This window comes from Scyliorhinus canicula, chromosome 4 (genome assembly GCF_902713615.1).
Source record: "Scyliorhinus canicula chromosome 4, sScyCan1.1, whole genome shotgun sequence".
Taxonomy (NCBI): domain Eukaryota; kingdom Metazoa; phylum Chordata; class Chondrichthyes; order Carcharhiniformes; family Scyliorhinidae; genus Scyliorhinus; species Scyliorhinus canicula.
Genome location: NC_052149.1, coordinates 123,491,118 through 123,509,989, shown reverse-complemented (window position 1 = coordinate 123,509,989; position 18,872 = coordinate 123,491,118). Strand labels below are relative to the sequence as shown.

At 46.9% G+C, this 18,872-nt stretch overlaps 2 protein-coding genes across 2 annotated transcripts in view; one reads left to right on the top strand and one right to left on the bottom strand.

Moving 5' to 3' along the window:
• The window catches only part of LOC119964238 (retinoic acid receptor RXR-gamma-A-like), a 48,199-nt gene extending 41,176 nt beyond the window's left edge, over positions 1-7,023 (top strand). Inside the window, exon 7 of the mRNA XM_038793520.1 lies at positions 1,810-7,023. Coding sequence (XP_038649448.1) covers positions 1,810-1,957 — 148 coding nt within the window. The 3' untranslated portion in view covers positions 1,958-7,023. The remainder of the gene's footprint in view (positions 1-1,809) is intronic.
• An 8,433-nt stretch (positions 7,024-15,456) lies between these two features.
• Positions 15,457-18,592, bottom strand: LOC119964153 (serotonin N-acetyltransferase-like). The gene is made up of 2 exons (XM_038793447.1): positions 18,437-18,592; positions 15,457-15,997 (listed from the first exon to the last, which is right to left on the bottom strand). The coding sequence occupies exons 1-2, from the start codon at positions 18,585-18,587 to the stop codon at positions 15,648-15,650; spliced, it is 501 nt and encodes a 166-aa protein (XP_038649375.1). The 5' UTR covers positions 18,588-18,592; the 3' UTR covers positions 15,457-15,647.
• Positions 18,593-18,872: the final 280 nt, after the last annotated feature.

Below are 18,872 nucleotides of genomic sequence, written 5' to 3'. Positions count from 1 at the left end.
GGCTGTGTCTCTGTGTGTATGTATACATTCACACTCACCCCTGTCCCTATGCCTGTTTCTATTTGTGGCTGTATCTTTGTGACCTTTACATCTGTCTCTACACCTGCCTCTGGCAGTGTTTCTGTGTTTGTCTCTGTATATCTGTTTTTCTAACTGAACCCAATGCTGGCCGCACTTTTGAGTGTTTGCCTATGTTTTGAGAGAGCAAAGCACTGCACCAGCATCCTGTCCCCTGTCACCAAACTGAGAATACCTTGTGGTCCCTCCCATTTGTTGTTCTGGGAGAATTCCACACTGAGGAAATATTGGAGTCAATGCAGTTACAAGAACAGTTTGCATAGACTAGTTCCCATGAATAAAGTGGCAAACTAATTGAAATGTTTAAGACGATTAAAGGAGTTGGCAGGATAGATAGGTAGAAAGTATTTCCCTTGGTGGACGATGCAAGGGACTGAGATAATTTAGGCCATGGGTTTATGCTACAAAGCACTGAACAGCCAGTGTTTATGACTTGACTCAGTCTCGGGCCATTTGGCACATTGAGTATGCACTGATCCTCTGAAAGAGCACATTACCTAGGCCCAATCCCCCACCCTATCCCCGTAACCCCACCAGGGGCAATTTAGCATGGCCAGTCCACCTAACCTGCACATCTTTGGACTGTGGGTGGAAACTGGAGCACTCGGAGGAAACCCACGCAGACACGGGAAGAACATTCAAATTCCACACAGACAGTGACCCAAGGCTGGAGTGGAAACCAGATCCCTGGCACTGTGAGGCAGCAGTGCTAACCACTGTGCCACCATGCGGCCCCACCTTGCTAGTGGTTGTAGCCTGAACTATAGGGTCTGACAACATGGTCCATGAATGTTTTTCGGGGAACTAGTGATCGGTGGCATGGGGGAACTCCAGCAGATAAGCAAAAGTTCCGCAAAAGTTGAGGAGAAATTCCTGGGGAATTCCCAGTAATGGCCGTTTTCCCTATTTCTGGACTGGAAATTGGGCTGCCTGTGTGAGCCCCAGAGAGCCAGATCACAAAAGGAGCATAGAGTTTTACAGCACAGAAAGAGGCCCTTCGATCCATCATGTCTGTGCCGGCCATCAAGCACCTAACTACTCTAATTCCATTTTTCATCACTTGGTCCGTAGTCTTGTGTGCTTTGGCATTTCAAATGCTCAACCAAATACTTCTTAAATGTGGTGAGGGTTCCCACTTCTACCAGCCTTTCAGGCAGTGAGTTCCAGATTCCCTCTGGGTGAAAAAGCTTTTCCTCAAATTCCCTCTAAACTTCCTGCCACTGACCTTGAATATATGCCCCCTGGTTATTGATCCCTCTACTAAGTGGAAAGATTTCACCCCATCCATCCTATCTACATCCTCAGAATTTTGTACACCCCACTCAGGTCCACCCCCCTCAGCTTTTTCTGCTCCAAGGAAAACAACTCCAGCCTAACCGGCCTCTCTTCACAGCTGAAATGCTCTAGCCCAGGCAACATCCTGGTGAATCTCCTCTGCGCCCTTTCTCACGCAGTCATATCCTTCCTATAATGTGCCGACCATAGCTGCGCGCACAGTACTGTAGCTGTGGCTGAATGAGTGTTTTAAACAGCTCTATCATATACTGTATCCCCAAGATAGCCTGAGAGATGTCTGGCTAATTTGCAATGAGGTGAACCAGCATTGACTGCTTTGACATGACTCTCAGGCGCCTGTTTCACAGACTGACCGCTGGCTCGGGTGTAGTATTTGTTGCTGTCACTCTTTGTTAAGGGGGTGAATGACATGGGGTTTTCCTGCTTCTCTCCCAGGTTTGCAAAGCTGCTCCTGCGACTTCCGGCTCTCCGATCGATCGGACTCAAGTGTCTCGAGCACCTATTCTTTTTCAAGCTGATTGGGGACACCCCCATTGACACCTTCCTCATGGAGATGCTGGAGGCCCCACACCAAATGACATGATTCGATTCTCCATGCTCCCTACTTTCTAAATGTCAAATCTGTAAATATTTCGCTAATTGTGTGAATAGAATTGATATAATGTCATCCGTCTAACTTGTAAAACAACACATATTTTGTATCTTGAACAAGCACAGAACAGCAATTATTTGTTAGTTTGTACAGGGAATTTTTAAAAAACGCTTATCGGAAGAATTTTAGATTAAAATTCTATTCAGTGAAGAATAAATCAGGTTTATAAATCGGGATGCAGTACCTCTCTCACACCTCCATTCTCACAATCATTCGCTCGTTCTCATTCAACCTCTGGCCCTGGCACTTGTGAACAGGGACAGTGGTCTGAGCGAGTGCCTCTATTATAGAGCCTGTACCTCTCCATGGGCCCAATGGGAAACTGGAAATGACGCTGGGGTGATTACCTCCCTCCCGCTCCTAACAGGCAAGCGCACATTCAGAATATAGGCACTTACAAGCCAATCGTGCTGTATGAAGCCTGTTTTAAAGGGACTCTTTATCCCCCACCTGCCAAAACATAAAATGACCTTCAGATACAAGTCGTGGTTAAGCTTCTTTATTTAAAAAAATGCGTAAATCGCACTGACTACGTGTATTCCCTCTGACCCTGTGACAAATTAACTCCACTCCTTTCTCCTCTGAGGAACAATGCTCCCGATTTCAGGCCTGAAGATGAAGATTTTGACTCCTCTTCATAATTTTCCATTTTAATATTGAAGAAGATGCAGTCCTCAGTCCGAAGCGATTCTTCACCTTTTGCCCTGGACTTGGCGAACATCCAGTCAATGGTCAGGTGGTCGCACAGGCTATCACAGGTAGAATGAAGGGGACTAGGGAATATTGGAAGTGATGCTTTCACACAGTAGGTCATTAAAGCATGCAGCTTGTGAGGCACAGTCTGATTCCAGAGGGAGTTGGGAAAGGATTTGAAGAGCAGGGATGTAAAAGGAAATGGATCAGAGTGAAAGAATGGGATTGAAATTGATGGAACAAGTTGGAGAGCTAACACAAACATTGCACAATGGACAGAATGTCCTCCTGTAACCATTTTTGTTAATCTTTGGGATATGAGCATTACTGGCAAGATTAACAAATATTGTCCATCCATAATTGCCCTGAAATTATATCATGGAGAGTTTTCTAGACCATTTCAGAGGGGTGGTTAAGAGTCAACCTCATTGCTGTGGGTTTGGAGTCACATACAGTCCAGTCCAGGTAAGGACGGCAGATTTCCTTCCCTAAAGGACATGTGTGACCTGCTTGGATTTTTCCCACAATCCAAAGCTTCATGGTCACTTTTACCGATGTCAGCTTTTAATTCCACGTTTTCTTTTTGAACTGAATTGATATTCTTAAGCTGCTGTGGTGGGATTTGAACTTGCCTCCTCTGGGTTATTGACATTTTTCCCATTGTTCATAAATAGAGGTGTAGAAGTCAACGCTAAGCTGCCTGAAATGCACTAAAAAGCCAAATTGTAGCTTCACATTGTTTGGACTGATATTTTACATTGCACTTTCTCAGAGATTCATCTATGTTTGTGCAAATCATAGGTCATTTTTTAAAAAAAAGTTCCAGTCTTATTTCCATTCTAGGTCCACACTTTGGCACCTCCGACAAGGTTTACTGGCTCCCCACTCACTGTGTTGGCTACAGCAGCCCCATCTGCAGATCCAGCTGTAACCTCCTTCCACCCAATATCTCTGTTATTATCCGCTATTCTTCCAGCTGCACACTGCCTCCATTCCCTCCTCATTCACCACCCTACCCCACCCCCCAGAGTCAGTGGCTGAGCCCTACCCATCTGTCCCTGTCACCCTCTCGCCAATTCTCACCTTATTCCTCGCCCTCTTCAGAAACTTCAGAACACCCTGGACTAGGATTTCCTTCACCTCTCCTTCGTTAGCTAACTTTGTCCTTCTAGGTGGTAAAGGTCGTGGATTTGGAAAGCACTGTCAGAGGAATCTTGATGAGTTGCTGCAGTGCATCTTGTAGTTGATACACACTGCTGCCACTGTGCGCCGGTGGTGGAGGGAAAGAATATTTACGGTGGTGGTTAGGTGTCAGTAAAGCGGGCTACTTTGTCCTGGATGGTATTGAGCTTCTTGAGTGTTGTTGGAGCTGCACAGCCTGGCAAGTGGGGAGTATTCCATTACACTCCTGACTTGTGCTTTGTAGATGTGGACAGGCTTTGGGAGTCAGGAGGTGAGTTACTCAGCGCAGGATTCCCAGCCTTTGACCTGCTCTTGTAGCCACAGTATTTATATGGTTAGTCCAGTTCAGTTCCACCACTGTTCATGGCTGGATGCAGCAGGACTGCAGACTTGGATCTGATCTATCAATTGTGGGATCGCTTTAGCTGTGTCAGTTGCATGCTGCTTCCGCTATTTGACATGCAAGCAGTCCTGTGTGAATTGTAGCAATTCCCTCGGGCGTAGCTGGTTGAGAGTTATATAGAAAGATTTAGAAAGAGATGTTTAAAATGATTTGTTAGGGTAGTTAGAGAGAAGCAATGCCCATTGACGGAAGGAGTTCAGAACAAGGGGGCCTTACCTCACAATTCAGTGGTAGTATCAGGAAGATCACCTTCGCACAAAGGATAGAAGAATCCTGGAAATCTCCCTATGGATTCTGAGGCTCGATTAGAGCTATTAAGACTGAGATCAAAAGATTGTCAGGCAAGGCTATCGCGAATGTGAATCAAAGACGGTTAAATGGAATTGAGGTACAGAACATTTTGTGATCCAGTTGAATGGTAAGGCAAACTCAAGGGACTGTGTGTGGCTTCCTCCTCATCTGGATTGAGAATGAACCAGGGCAGTTTGCTCCACTTCATAATGGAAGCTGTATTTGAACATTAAATCCTTTTTTTTAAAGTAGAGCGATACTCTGTTTAGAGTTGGAGCTCAATTGATTTTAGCAAGAGGACAGAAATTCAAATATTCGCTTGGTGCTGCAGAACTTGATTATTGCTGAAAAGAGAGGAATGTGCCAAAGCTTTTCATCTTGCACTCATCAGGACAAACCCAAGAATACCAAATTTCAAACAATCACAACAATTTAAACTACAGGAGAAAAGGTGCCCAGATTTTGCAAGGGTGCTGATCGGATGGAATGTTGACTCTGATTAGCTGAGGCATTGCCATGGAGAAAACAATGGGGAATGATAGGCTTCCCATGCTCCCTTTTGCAAAATCTGGGCACCTTTTCTCCTGTAGTTTAAATTGTTGTGATTGTTTGAAATTTGGTATTCTTGTTTGTCCTGATGAGTGCAGGATGAAAAGCTTCGACGACATGTCTCTCTTTTCAGCAATATGCCAATATATTATCTCACTTCAAAGGCGATCATTCGCAATCACAGCAAGTTAAAGCAGCAGTATATTGCTGGTCAACGCCCTCCGTTACTTTACTGGCCACTCAGTCTGGGTCTACAATATCTAAGATGGGTCTTAAGGAGTCAGAAAGCTCCTGGGGTGGCATGGCGGCACAGTGGTTAGCACTGCTGCCTCGCAGTGCCAGGGTTCCGGGTTCGATTCCGACCTCGGGTGGCTATGTGGAATTTGCACTTGCTCCCCGTCTCTGCGTGGGTTTCCTCCGGGTGCTCCGGTTTCCTCCCACAGTCCAAAGATGTACTGGTTAGGTGGATTGGACATGTTTATTTGGTACTGGGTGGTGTTGCAGGGATGGTGTGGGGTTTGGGCCTAGGTAGGGTGCTGTTTCAGAGGGCTGGTGCAGACTCGATGGGCCTCCTTCTGCACTGTAGGGATTCTATGATTTTAAGAGAAAAGCGGCATTGGCCCGATGTGCATCTCTATCCTGTTGTCAGGGAATCAGTAGGTGTCCAGAGTATCCGACAGTCCAGTTTGGACATCCCAGTCTCTTTTCTCCCACCTTTTCTCCTCAATATCTCCCTGCCCCTCCAGCTTCACACACTGAATCCTTCTTCAGTTACAGATCTTCCAGCGTGAAAGTCCATCTGAACTCTCGCCAGAGGTGGCTATTACTCCCTATGTGAACTCGGGCAATAAATAGCCATGGGCTGTCCAACCACAGGAAGCCTAGTTTACCACCAGGAACAACTGCCCCATTCTTTAAAGCGACATAACTTTAGTTGGATCTTTGCATACTGGGAGGCTGCCACATTTAACATGACATAGCACTCTGGGCATTACAGCTCCTAACCACAGACCACATGTTCACACCCACTCATGGAGCAGGACCTCAGCGTCACTCTACATGTATGCCTGAATGTTATTTTTGGTAATTGTGCTATAGCTCTTTAAACTGCATTGCCTGTATATTTTATATATAATGTATACATTTATAGTATCTAGTTTAATTCCCAGTAATTCACTATTGAGAAATTGTCTCTAAAAGAACATATTGCACCAGTTCTAAGGTGACGTGTAATTTTTGGTCTTCAGTCAGTATCACCCATGATTCTCATTGCCTGGCACAGGAACTCAGAATTTCATTGATAAAGAAATAAACAAATGCACTGTATATGTGAGTGTATGTACATATATATTGTATGCATATATACATACATGCATATGTGTGTATGTATATACGTAGAGAGAGAGCGAATGTGCAAGAAGCGGCTCAACAGTGTGTAAAGGGCAGGTACAGGGGAATCTGCCCATCTCCAAGCCCTCCACTACCGTTGGATCTTTTCCCAGTGTTTTCAGCATCTGGCTCTGCAGCTCAACTGCTCACTGCATTTGTGAGTGTGGGGGTGGGGGGCACAAATTGCAGAGATTGACACAGTTTCTCTTCAGCTGAACAAATGGTTATATTTTTGTACTGTACAAATTCAATGCTGCAACTTAGCTCCAAGACGCACTGCCCTCGTCAACAGGGTCACACTGTAACATGAAGCCTTCTGTCGCCAAAACGCCCATTTGGAGGAGTGCATTCTGTCGCCATCTGTCTTCGAACTGTTCTGCAGCACCTTTACAGCGTTGGTATTAAACCCTCCTTTAGCAACCAGAAAAATGCTAACTCTTTCATCTGTAATTGTTTTTTCTGTAAATACACTGTTTCAATTCATGCTCAATGTGTGGTGTGTAAGTTCCTGTCATGGTCGCGGTTACTACATAACTGCAGAGTTATAGTGTGTGATATTACATAGAATTTTATAGCACTCCCAAAACTACCTGGTCTCGGGCAATGTTCATGCTCTACTCGAGATTCCTCCCAACTTATTTCATCTCACCCCCCTCAGCATATCATTAATTTTCTTTATCCCTTATGTTTCTTTAGCCTCTCCTTAAATGTATGAGTAAACTACCCCATGAGGTAGCCAGTTCCACATTCTAACCAGTCTCTAGTGAAGCAGTTTCTTAATTTTTTATTAATAAAAATCTTTATTATTGTCACAAGTAGGCTTACATTGACACTGCAATGAAATTACTGTGAAAAGCCCCTAGTCGTCACACTGTTCGGGTACACTGAGGGAGAATTCAGAATGTCCAATTCACCTGACAAGCACGTCTTTCAGGACTTGTGGGAGGAAACCGGAGCACCCGGAGGAAACCCACGCAGACATGGGGAGAACGCACAGACAGTGACCCAGGTGAACAAGGTGGTCAAGAAAGCATATAGAATGTTTTCCTTTACTAGGCAAGGTATTGAATACAAAAGCAAGGATGTAATGATGGAGCCGTACAAAATACTGGTTAGGCCACAATTGGAGCTTTGTGGAAAGTTCTGGTCACCACATTGCAGGAAGGACATGATTGCTCTGGAGAGACTACAGAGGAGATTTACAAGACTGTTGCCAGGACTTGAAAATTGCAGCTATAAAGAAAGATTGTTTAAGGTAAGGTTGTTTTCCTTAGAGCAGAGGAGGCTAAGGGGTGATCTTATTGAGGTGTACATAATTCTGAAGGGTCTAGATAAAACTTGCTTCCCCTAGCTGAGGGGTCATTAACCAAGGGGTATAGATTTAAGGCGATTGGTAGGATTAGAGGGGACATGAGGAAAATCTTTTTTACCCGGCGTGTGTTGGATGTCGGGAGTTCGCTGCCTAAGTTGATGGTTGAGGTTGAAACACTCAATTCATTTAAAAGGCACCTGGATCTGCACCTTAAAAGCTGGAACCTGCAAGGCTGCTGGCCAGTGCTAGAAAATGGGATTAAAATGAGCGCCTACTTTTTAAACTTTTTTGGTTGGAGCAGACACGATGGGCTGAATGGCCTCTTTCAGCACAGTTACTTTTTTATGGGTTACTGTGTATGTGTAAAGAGTTACTGTTTTTATTAATCAGGGTAAGGATTTCTCACTAACTATAGTTATTTATTCAGCAGGATAAGGAATTCTCACTGCACAGTTATTTATTCAGCAGGGTAAGGAATTCTCACTAACTACAGTTATTTAGCAGGTTATGGGTTTCTTAGAGTGCAACTGTACAGAGTTGTTTATTCGGGGTCAGGGTTAACTAATGCTTGTAGATGATTCCTATTGAAACAGGAGGGTAAAGGTTACTCTGTGTAATTATACAGTTTCAGGTTATTCACTAATAACCTCAACATAATAAGATATCCCAAGACGCTGCACAGGATGTCATCAAGAAATATTTAACACCTAACCACATAAGGATACATTAGGACAGATGGTCAGACGTTTGGTCAGAGGTAGGTTTTAAGGAACGTTAGAAAGGAGAGTGGCCCAGAGATTTATGGGGGAAATTCGAGAACCTAGGCCCAGGAAAAGAGTTGAGACTCGTAATTTTAAATCTGGGATTTGTTATTTGCCAATTTAGACGAGCACAAAGATTTCAGAGAGTAATATGGTTGGAAGAGGCTTCAGAGACTAGGGGCACGATTTTACGGCCACGTCAAAGAACAAAGAAAAGTATAGCACAGGAACAGGCCCTTCAAGCCTGCGCCGACCATGCTGCCTGTCTAAACTAAAATCATCTACACTTCTGGGGTACGTATCCCTCTATTCCCATCCTATTCATGTATTTGTCAAGATGCCCCTTAAACGTCACTATCGTCCCTATAGTGACTATACTTGTCAAAGTATTGCAAGGCTGACACAGGAGCTCTTTGATTAAGTTTTATTGATGTGCACATGGAGGGCAAAGCCAGTGGGATGCACTGGTATTGCTCTGAATTATCTTAGTAAGCAAAAACATTTATAGCTTGATTTAACCAATAGAATTAACAGATATATTTTAAGCCTTTAATTGATTTTCGCATACGCCAATAATATTAAACTTGCATTTTAGACCAATGAAAGGATAGTAATTCTAACCAATAGAAAGTGATAGAAAACAGGACAGTTGGACCAATGAAAGACTGGCATTTCCCATCCTCCCTCTTGCCCTTTATCTTGCCTTTAACCTGAAAGCAATGATAGTTTACAGTAAAGGGGCATTCTTGTTATGGTTCTTCTCACACCTCTATCTCCACCGACTTGCGTCATTAGTGACAATCAGCTGTTCTGCTCGGATTGCATTTTACCTCATGACCTCTGAACAGCTGTATAATCATGACCTTTGCACCAGTCTCCAAACGACCTAAATCCTGCTGTATCCTCTGACAGTCCTCATCGCTATTCGCAATTCCACCAACCTTTGTGTCGCCCGCAAACTTACTAATCAGACCAGTTACATTTTTCTCCAGCAAACAGCAAAGGTCCCAGCACTGATCCCTGCGGAACACCACTAGTCACAGCCCTCCAATCAGAAAGGCACCCTTCCATTGCTACACTCTGCCTTCTATGACTAGCCAGTTCTGTATCTTGCCAGCTCACGTCTGATCCCATGTGACTTCACCTTTTGTACCAGTCTGCCATGAGGGACCTTGTCAAAGGCCTTACTGAAGTCCATATAGACAACATCCACTGCCCTACCTGCATCAATCATCTTTGTGATGATCTCAAGTTAGTGAGACACAACCTCCCCTTCACAAAACCGTGCTGCCTCGCGCTAATACATCCACTTGCTTCCAAATGGGAATAGATCCTGTCTCGAAGAATTCTCTCCAGTAATTTCCCTACCACTGGCGTAAGGCTCACCGGCCTGTAGTTCCCTGGATTATCCTTGCTACCCTTCTTAAACAAAGGAATAACATTGGCTATTCTCCAGTCCTCCGGGACATCACCTGAAGACAGTGAGGATCCAAAGATTTCTGTCAAGGCCTCAGCAATTTCCTCTCTTGCCTCCTTCAGTATTCTGGGGTAGATCCCATCAGGCCCTGGGGACTTATCTACCTTAATATTTTTCAAGATGCCCAACACCTCGTCTTTTTGGATCTCAATGTGATCCAGTCTATCTACACACCGTTCTCCAGACTCAACATCCACCAATTCCTTCTCTTTGGTGAATACTGATGCAAAGTATTCATTTAGTACCTCGCCCATTTCCTCTGGCTCCACACATAGATTCCGTCCCCTGTCCTTCAGGGGACCAACCCATTTCCTGACTACCCTCTTGCTTTTTATATACATGTAAAAAGCCTTGGGACTTTCCTTAACCCTATTTGCCAAAGACTTTTCGTGACCCCTTTTAACTCCTTGCTTAAGTTCCTTTCTACTTTCCTTTGTCTGTTCTAGCCCTGACAAATGCCTCCTTTATCTTTTCGACAAGGCCTACAATATCTCTCGTTATCCAAGGTTCCTGAAATTTGCCATATTTGTCCTTCCTCACAGGAACATGCCGGTCCTGAATTCTTTTCAACTGATATTTGAAAGCCTCCCAAATGTCAGATGTTGATTTACCCTCAAACATCCATCCCCAATCTAGATTCTTCAGTTCCCGCCTAATATTGTTATAATTAGCCTTCCCCCAATTTAGCACATTCACCCGAGGACCACACTTATCCTTGTCCACCAGCACTTTAAAACTTACTGAATTGTGTTCACTGTTCCCAAAATGCTCCCGCACTGAAACTTCTACCACCTGGCCGGGCTCATTCCCCAATACCGGGTCCAGTACAGCCCCTTCCCCAGTTGGACTATCTACATATTGTTTTAAGAAGCCCTCTTGGATGCTCCTTACAAACTCTGCCCCATCCAAGCCCCTAGCACGAAGTGAGTCCCAGTCAATATTGGGGAAGTTAAAGTCTCCCATCACAACAACCCTGTTGCTTTTACTCCTTTCCAAAATCTGACTACCGATCTGCTTCTCTATCTCCCTCTGGCTGTTGGGAGGCCTGTAGTAAACCCCCAACATTGTGACTGCACCCTTCTTCTTCCTGATCTCTACCCATATAGACTCGCTGCCCTCTGAGGTGTCCTCCTGCAGATCAGCTGTGATATTCTCCCTAACCAGTAGCGCAACTCCTCCACCCCTTTTACATCCCCCTCTATCCCGTCTGAAACATCTAAATCCTGGAAAGTTTAGCTGCTAATCCTGTCCTTTCCTCAACCAGGTCTCTGTAATGGCAACAACATCATAGTTCCAAGTACTAATCCAAGCTCTAAATTCATCTGCCTTACCCGTAATACTTCTTACATTAAAACATATGCACTTCAGGCCACCAGACCCGCTGTTTTCAGCAACATCTCCCTGTCTGCTCTTCCTCAGAGCCAAACTGGCCCTATTCCCTAGTTCTCCCTCAATTTTTTCAGCTTCTGACCTATTGCTCTGGTACCCAACCCCTCCCATACTAGTTTAAACCCTCCCGTGTGACACTAGCAAACCTCACAGCCAGGATATTTATGCCTCTCCAGTTTAGATGCAACCCGTCCTTATACAAGTCACACCTGCCCCGGAAGAGCTCCCAGTGGTCCAGATAACTGAAACTCTCCCTCCTACACCAGCTGTTTAGCCACGTGTTTAGCTGCTCTACCTTCCTATTTCTAGCCTCACTGGCACATTGCACAGGGAGTAATCCCGAGATTACAACCCTAGAGGTCCTGTTTTTTAACTTTCTGCCTAGCTCCCTGAACTCCTTCTGCAGGACCTCATGCCCCTTCCTGCCTACGTCGTAGTACCAATATGTACCATGACCTCTGCCTGTTTGCCCTCCCCCTTCAGGATGCCCGCTACCCGTTCTGAGACATCCTGGACCCTGGCACCAGGGAGGCAACATACCATCCTAGAGTCTCTTTCACATCCACAGAAGCGTGTATCTGTGCCCCTGACTATAGAATCCCCTATGACTATTGCTCTTCTGCGCTTTGACCCTCCCTGCTGAACATCAGAGCCAGGCGTGGTGCCACTGCTCTGGCTGCTGCTGTTTTCCCATGATAGGCTATCCCCCCAACAGTATCCAAAATGGTATACCTGTTTAAGAGGGGGACAACCACAGGGGATTCCTGCACTGACTGCCTGCCCCTTCTGGTGGTCACCCATCTCTCTGCCTGCACCTTGGGTGTGACCACATCTTCATAAGTGCTATCTATGACGCTTGAGGGCTCTGGGTCTGTACTCGTTGGGAGTTTAGAAGAATGAGGGGGGGATCTTATTACTTACAGGATACTGCGAGGCCTGGATAGAGTGAACATGGAGAGGGTTTCCACTTGTAGTAAAAACTAGAACCAGAGGACACAATCTCAGACTAATGGGACAATCCTTTAAAACAGAGATGAGGAGGAATTTCTTCAGCCAGATGGTGGTGAATCTGTGGAACTCTTTGCCACAGAAGGCTGTAGAGGCCAAATCACTGTGTGTCTTTAAGACAGAGATAGATAGGTTCTTGATTAATAAGTGGATATGGGGTTATGGGGAGAAGGCAGGAGAATGGGGATAAGAAAATATCAGCCATGATTGAATGGCGGACCAGACTCGATGGGCCGAGTGGCCTAATTCTGCTCCTATGCCTTATGGTTTTTACACCACCTGTATGCTCCTCGGTGCATCCACTGCTGCTCCAAGTGGTCTGTGAGGAGCTGCAGTTGGGTCCACTTTCTGCAGATGTAGCCGTCCGTGTCGTGCTTGAGCAAGAGTGCAACGTGGCCGTTAAATTACAGGAGGCCAAAATGTGCCCTGGCGCCGATTTGGTTTGCGGTCTAACTGGCCCGCCACCATTGGCGAAATTGGGATCCTGCCACGCTGTGGCAAGGAACCAATAATCACTTAATAAACACTTAAAGTCTGTTTTTGGAACACCTTTGTATTTTACTTCTACATCAACAAGAAGGGGTTCCACTCACTGAGTCCTTCTCGTGTGCAACCACCACATGAAGATCATGCACGTGTGTGCACACTTCCCAGGGAGTGTGCATGACAGCTACATCCTGGGGCAGTCACACATCCCCAGCCTCTTTGAGGACCACCCCAGGATGGCCAGTTGGCTTTTATGGGTATAAAGAGTACCTGCTGAGGACCAGGCTAATGACGCCAGTACGGAGGTCGGTGACTGTTGTGGAGACCCGATACAAGGGCCTCATTGTATCAGGCAGTCATTGAGCAGGTGAACCGGACACATCAAAATGTGGTTCCGATGCTTCGGCAGCTCTGGTGGTACACTGCAGTCCACCTCCCAGAGGAACGCCTGCTTCATGGTCCACAGCATAACACAACAGTGGGGTAATGTGCTGTAGGTGCAGGGGAAGAAATATGCGGCCATCTCTGAGGAGGACGACGAGGAGGGGATGGTGGACGAGCCCAGAGAGGACCTGTAGGACCAACCGGAGGATGGAGGACATACAGTAGCAGCAAGGGTCAGGCAAGGCTGGAGGGGAGGGGGATGGGGGGGGGGGGGGGGGGGGGGGAGAATTGCAGGACCACCATGCCTGGGGGAGGAAACTGGCGGTCCGCATTGCGGAAGAAAGTACCAGAGGCATCATATTTCTTGGATGCAACAATCTGGTCATGTGGATTGTAAGGGATGAATGGGTCGGTTCGGTTAGACGGTGGTGTGTGTTCACGCATCTCAGAAGACACACCTGAAGTTGGGAGATCAGATGAGGTTTCGGAAGGGCAGATATTCCATTCGGGGCTGGATATAAAGACGAGGGGATTGGCGGTGTTGGTTAATCAGAGGGTGGCGTTTGAGGTGGGGAGCATTGTGGTCGGTCCGGGGGGTAGATATGTGATGGTCAGGAGGAAGCTGGAGGCAATGCCGTGAGTCCTGGTATACGTTTATGCCCCAACTTGGGTCATGGATTTTATGGGGCAGGCATTGGCGAAGATTCTGGACCTGGACACGCAATGGTTAATTATGGGGAGTGATTTCAATATGGTCCTGGACCCGGGCCTGGACAGGTCGAGTCTTAAGTCGTCGAGGGTGTTGGCGGTGCTCGGGAGTTGAGTGATTCATGGAACACATGGGGATGGGGGGGGGGGGGGGGGGGGGGACACGTGGAGGTTTGGGACACAGGGCGAATGAGTTGTCATACTTTTCCCATATGCATTGGATGTATTCCCAGATTGATTAAGCCTCATCCAGTTTCTAGGCGTAGGGCGCACATGACGGTAGTGAGGGCGAGCAGGGTCTTTGTGGGGGTGGATAGGTATGAGCGGTGTGCGCAAGGTGGCTGTGAATCACGTCCACATAAGACATAGCAGAATTAGGCCACTCGGCCCGTCGAGTCTGTTCCGCCATTCAATCATGGCTCCACCAGGATGCCTTCCCTCTCCATCAATTTCTTATAGATATACAACACCTACCCCTTCCCTATTTAGCCCTCTGACAACAGCTTGTCCTGCAACACCGGAGGCAGCAGCTCTGGGAAGGACGGCATCGCTGTCTTCACAAAATCCCGAACCTTCATGTATCATGGCTGATATTTTTTTCATCCCCATTTTCCTGCCTTCTTCCCATAACCCCTGGTGTAACCCAAAATGTGCAGGGGTGAGGGGAAGGCAGGGAAATGGCAGCAAATCAGTACTGATTTGGAGAACTGGTACGTTCACGATGGGCCGAATGGCCTCTTGCGTCATAACAATTCTATGATTATTCAACAAGTCTATTCAAAAATAAAACCGCACAACCTTCTGAAGGAAATACCATAAAAACAGCTGCTGAATGGCCATTCATCATGGGTCAACCTGGAAGTCGAGTTTCACTGATCTATTTGACTGCATTTTGCATCACATTTGACACATCTTCCCAATATATCCAGAAACTTACACCTTTCCCATGGAAGTCATAGAACTGATTTACTTCCCCTTACTGGCTTGCGGAGTGGGGGGGGGGGGGGGGGCATTCAGATCCATTGCAGCAAACTTCCTTCCCTCCACCCCCCCCCCCCCCCCAGCCAACTGTGAGCCCAACACAAACACTGCCCCACTGCACCTGTGGTTAAGAGCCATTGCACCATTGCAGGAAGGGTTTTGACTGCCGAGGCAGTCACCTCCTGTTGTGGTAACTTGGCATCTGTCCACAGGGTAACATTTTTTAAAATTCATTCATTCACAGGATGTGGTCGTCGCTGGCTCGGCCAGTGTTTATTACTGTTGAGAAGGTGGTGGTGAGCTGCCTTCTTGAACCCCTGCAGTCTATGTGATGTAGGTACACCCACAGTGCTGTTAGAGAGGGAGTTCTAGGACTTTGACCCAGCAGTGAAGGAACGGCTGATATATTTCCTAGTCAGGACTGTAAGTGGCTTGGAGGGGAACTTACATATTTTGCAGCAGGACAGTGAAGGAACAAGTAAGCAAATTATTTAGAAAGATTCAAATGAGCGTAGCTGCCATGAACATCAGATTGCGATCTTGCTTGGAGACTCGTGGCAGCTCTCAATCACCAGTCTGGCATTGTTCTGAAGTTCCTTGGTCGCAGATCATGTGCTTAGGTTGAAGATACACTCGTACCAGGCCTCAAGCCCGTGGTTCACCGAGGAGGGGCCGATCATCGTGAAACCAGCTTTGGTGTACAGGGGCAGGAGGTGCTGGTGGCTGATGAGGCAGATCCTTCTCAGAGCGGGATGGGTCTGCATCACGGACGCCACGTAGTGCCGCAGCAGGCCCAAGGCAACCCCTCGGCGTCGCCAAGCCTCATCAACGCAAACTGAGTGAATACAGACGGTGGTTCCTGCAGGTTCATGGACTTGCATGGACTTCTCCGTAAGGTGGTCAGCGAGTGAGCGGGTCCCACAAACAAACCCTATCAGCTTGTCATTGATGAAGTGCCCTTGAAAAAGATCAGATTGGTCATCAGTTTAATTTTCCCTTAATTGAGCCAGTTTCATTCCAATTCTCCTCCCGCACCTAATGATCACTGAGGCAGACCTCTGTCTGTTTCCACAGTTAGCTATTCCTGGAACGGGTCACTAGTCTGTCATTAGAGGCCTACAGCTTGAGGGGTGCCACTCCACAGCAAATGTGGCTGACCAGAAGTTTCTCCAGCTCTGACCATCAGCCATTGGTGCGTTTGGAAGGATTTTTCAGGTTGACGCACTCAACTTGTTTGGCCGAGTTATGAACACATCTTCCTTGGCCATCACGTCCTGGGATGGGACTCAAACCTGGAGCTTCTGACTCAGAGGCAGGGACACTACCCACTGCTCCAGGAGGCATCACCAATTGAGTCTGTTAGACCCTATGAAATGCAGAGCATTATACAGAATACATAGAATCTAAAGCACAGAAATAAGCCACTTCCCCCATCTTCCCCACAGAAGCCTCCACCTTATTTTATCTAACTCCATCAATATATCTTCCTATTCATTTCTCTCCTATGTGCTTACCCAGATTCCCCAGAAATACATCCAGACTATTGACCTCAACTATTTGTGATGGTCAGTTCTATGTTCTGGTTAAAGATGTTTTCCCCAAGGGTGGCACGATGGCACAGTGGTTAGCACTGCTGCCTCACAGCGCCGAGGACCTGGGTTCGATCCCGGCCCCTGGATCACTGTCCGTGTGAAGTTTGCACATTGTCCCCATGTCTGCGTGGGTCTCACCCCCACAACATAAAATGATGTGCAGGGTAGGTAGATCGGCCATGCTAAATTGTCGCTTAATTGGGGGAAAAAAAAGAGTTGGGTACTCTAAACGTATTTTTTTAAAAGATGTTTCACCCGGAATTCCTTTGAGAATTTAACGCTGGCAATTCTTCTCGCCCCCTAATTCTGACTTTCTCACAACTTACTGAGCCGCCCAGCCTTGGTTGGAGTCAGCCTCCCTTCCTCATTCGGTTTATTCTACTTGGAGAATGGTGTGGAATATTAGAGATAGGTGGAGGCCATTCAGCCACTTGATCCTGTTTCACCTATCTATCAGATCTTCCTCCATTTGCCTGTCTTTGTTATATATTTCCCCGCAATCTTGGAATCTCCACCAATATATGCGACTTTTAGAGGGAGGGAGCTCCAGATTATCACACTCCTTTGTTCGAAGTAGTTCTTCCTGACCGCATCTCTGAATGACCAAGTTATAACTTTCAGTTTATGCCTCTTTGTTCTGGGCTTCCCACCCCAACCAGGGAAAGTAGTTCCTCTCTATCGCCCCTATAAAATTCTTCAATCAAGTTAAACACTTCCATTTGATCACTCTCCTGTAGTCACGTGAATACAAACTCAGGTTATGCAACCAGTCCTCATAATGAACCCACCAGTCTGGCCAATCTGTATCATAGAATCCCTACAGTGCAGAAGAAAGCCATTCGGCCCATCGAGCCTCGACCCTCTGAAAGAGACTTTTACCTTGGACAACATCTACGCCCTATCCCCATACCCCCACCCAAGATTTGGACACTAAGGGGCAATTTGGCATGGCCAATCCACCTAACCGGCACATCTTTGGACTGTGGGAGGAAACTGGAGCACCCGGAGGAAACCCACGCGATGTATAAACGCCACACAGATGGTCACCCAAGAGATGTTCAGCTCACGAGATGGCACCCATTAAATTCCATATATATACACTCCAGCTGGTTGCAGTGGGATAGCTCCATCACCATCACACCCCTCTCTCATGCAGGGATACTGAGGGTAATGGTGGCAGCTTCAAATCCCTGTGCCCTGTGTCGCTCCAACTAACATCAGCTTGTTCAGACTGGGAATCGACCTTGCGATCGGTTCCTGGTTTCTCCTTTGGGGCTAGATAGTCCAATGGAGTGGGGAGGGGGTGCGTGGGGTAGTATTGAAATTAAAATGAAATGAAGATCGCTTATTGTCACAAGTAGGCTTCCAATGAAGTTACTGTGAAAATCCCCTAGTCGCCACATTCCGGCGCCTGTTCAGGGAGGCTGGTACGGGAATTGAACAGGGGCTATTGAGCAGGGGGGAAGGGCACACAGACCAAGGTGCCCAACAGAATGGGCAAAACTTCAGCCAAGTGAAGGCTGAAGGTAGACCTGAATCCTCTCCATCAGCTCTGTGTTGACTGTGTCAAAGTTGGTTTGCTTTCATTGAAACAGCTCAAGCACCTTCAGAAAGCATGATTTTGTAAATGACAAATCAAGTTCAGAATGAGGGACATCAGATTGTAAGTTACATTTCAAAAGGGGCATGGGGAGGGGGGAGGAGCAGGTTTGTTGCTGACACACAGTAAGCAGGGAGTTCGCAGTTCAGATGGAATCAAGATAGAAACAATTTCCAAAATGCAGTTGCTTGTCAATGTGCCTCACCCAGGAACAGGTCGCCAGCTTCTCTCTGCCGATACTGCAACTTTGCCAGGCTTGCTGCTTCCTCCGGGGGGAAACCAGCTGCCTCCAGAGCCCAGGCTGCAGAGATATCTCCCTGGGACACAGTCCTGATCTCTCCTGCTGCCCTCTCCATGCTGCTTGCGGAGTCCCGGACCTAAAATGTAACCTGTAGACCAGACGAGGAGGGGTCGGGACCAGTTGCATGGTGGGCGTGGCCATTGGGGTGGGGGCGGGGTTTGAAGGCTGGTGCTGCCCATCCCTGTCCAATCACCTTGCACACTTTGGAGCCCCCCTTCTGCAATGAGTTTTAAACTGCAATCTGCTCCTGAACTTGTTCAGCAGTGCCAGGGGGTGACTGAATGGAATTGGCTTCAATAACAAGGTGTTGGCGGATGGAAGACGGATGAGGTGGATTCAC

What these genes read in the sequence shown, in the direction of transcription:
- LOC119964153 (XM_038793447.1), bottom strand. Translation starts at nt 18,587, where the DNA reads ATGGAGAGGGCAGCAGGAGAGATCAGGACTGTGTCCCAGGGAGATATC. An exon ending in AGCTGGCGACCTGTTCCTGG is followed by an intron (nt 15,998 to 18,436) that starts GTGAGGCACATT and finishes ATCTTTTTCAAG; the next exon opens with GGCACTTCATCAATGACAAG.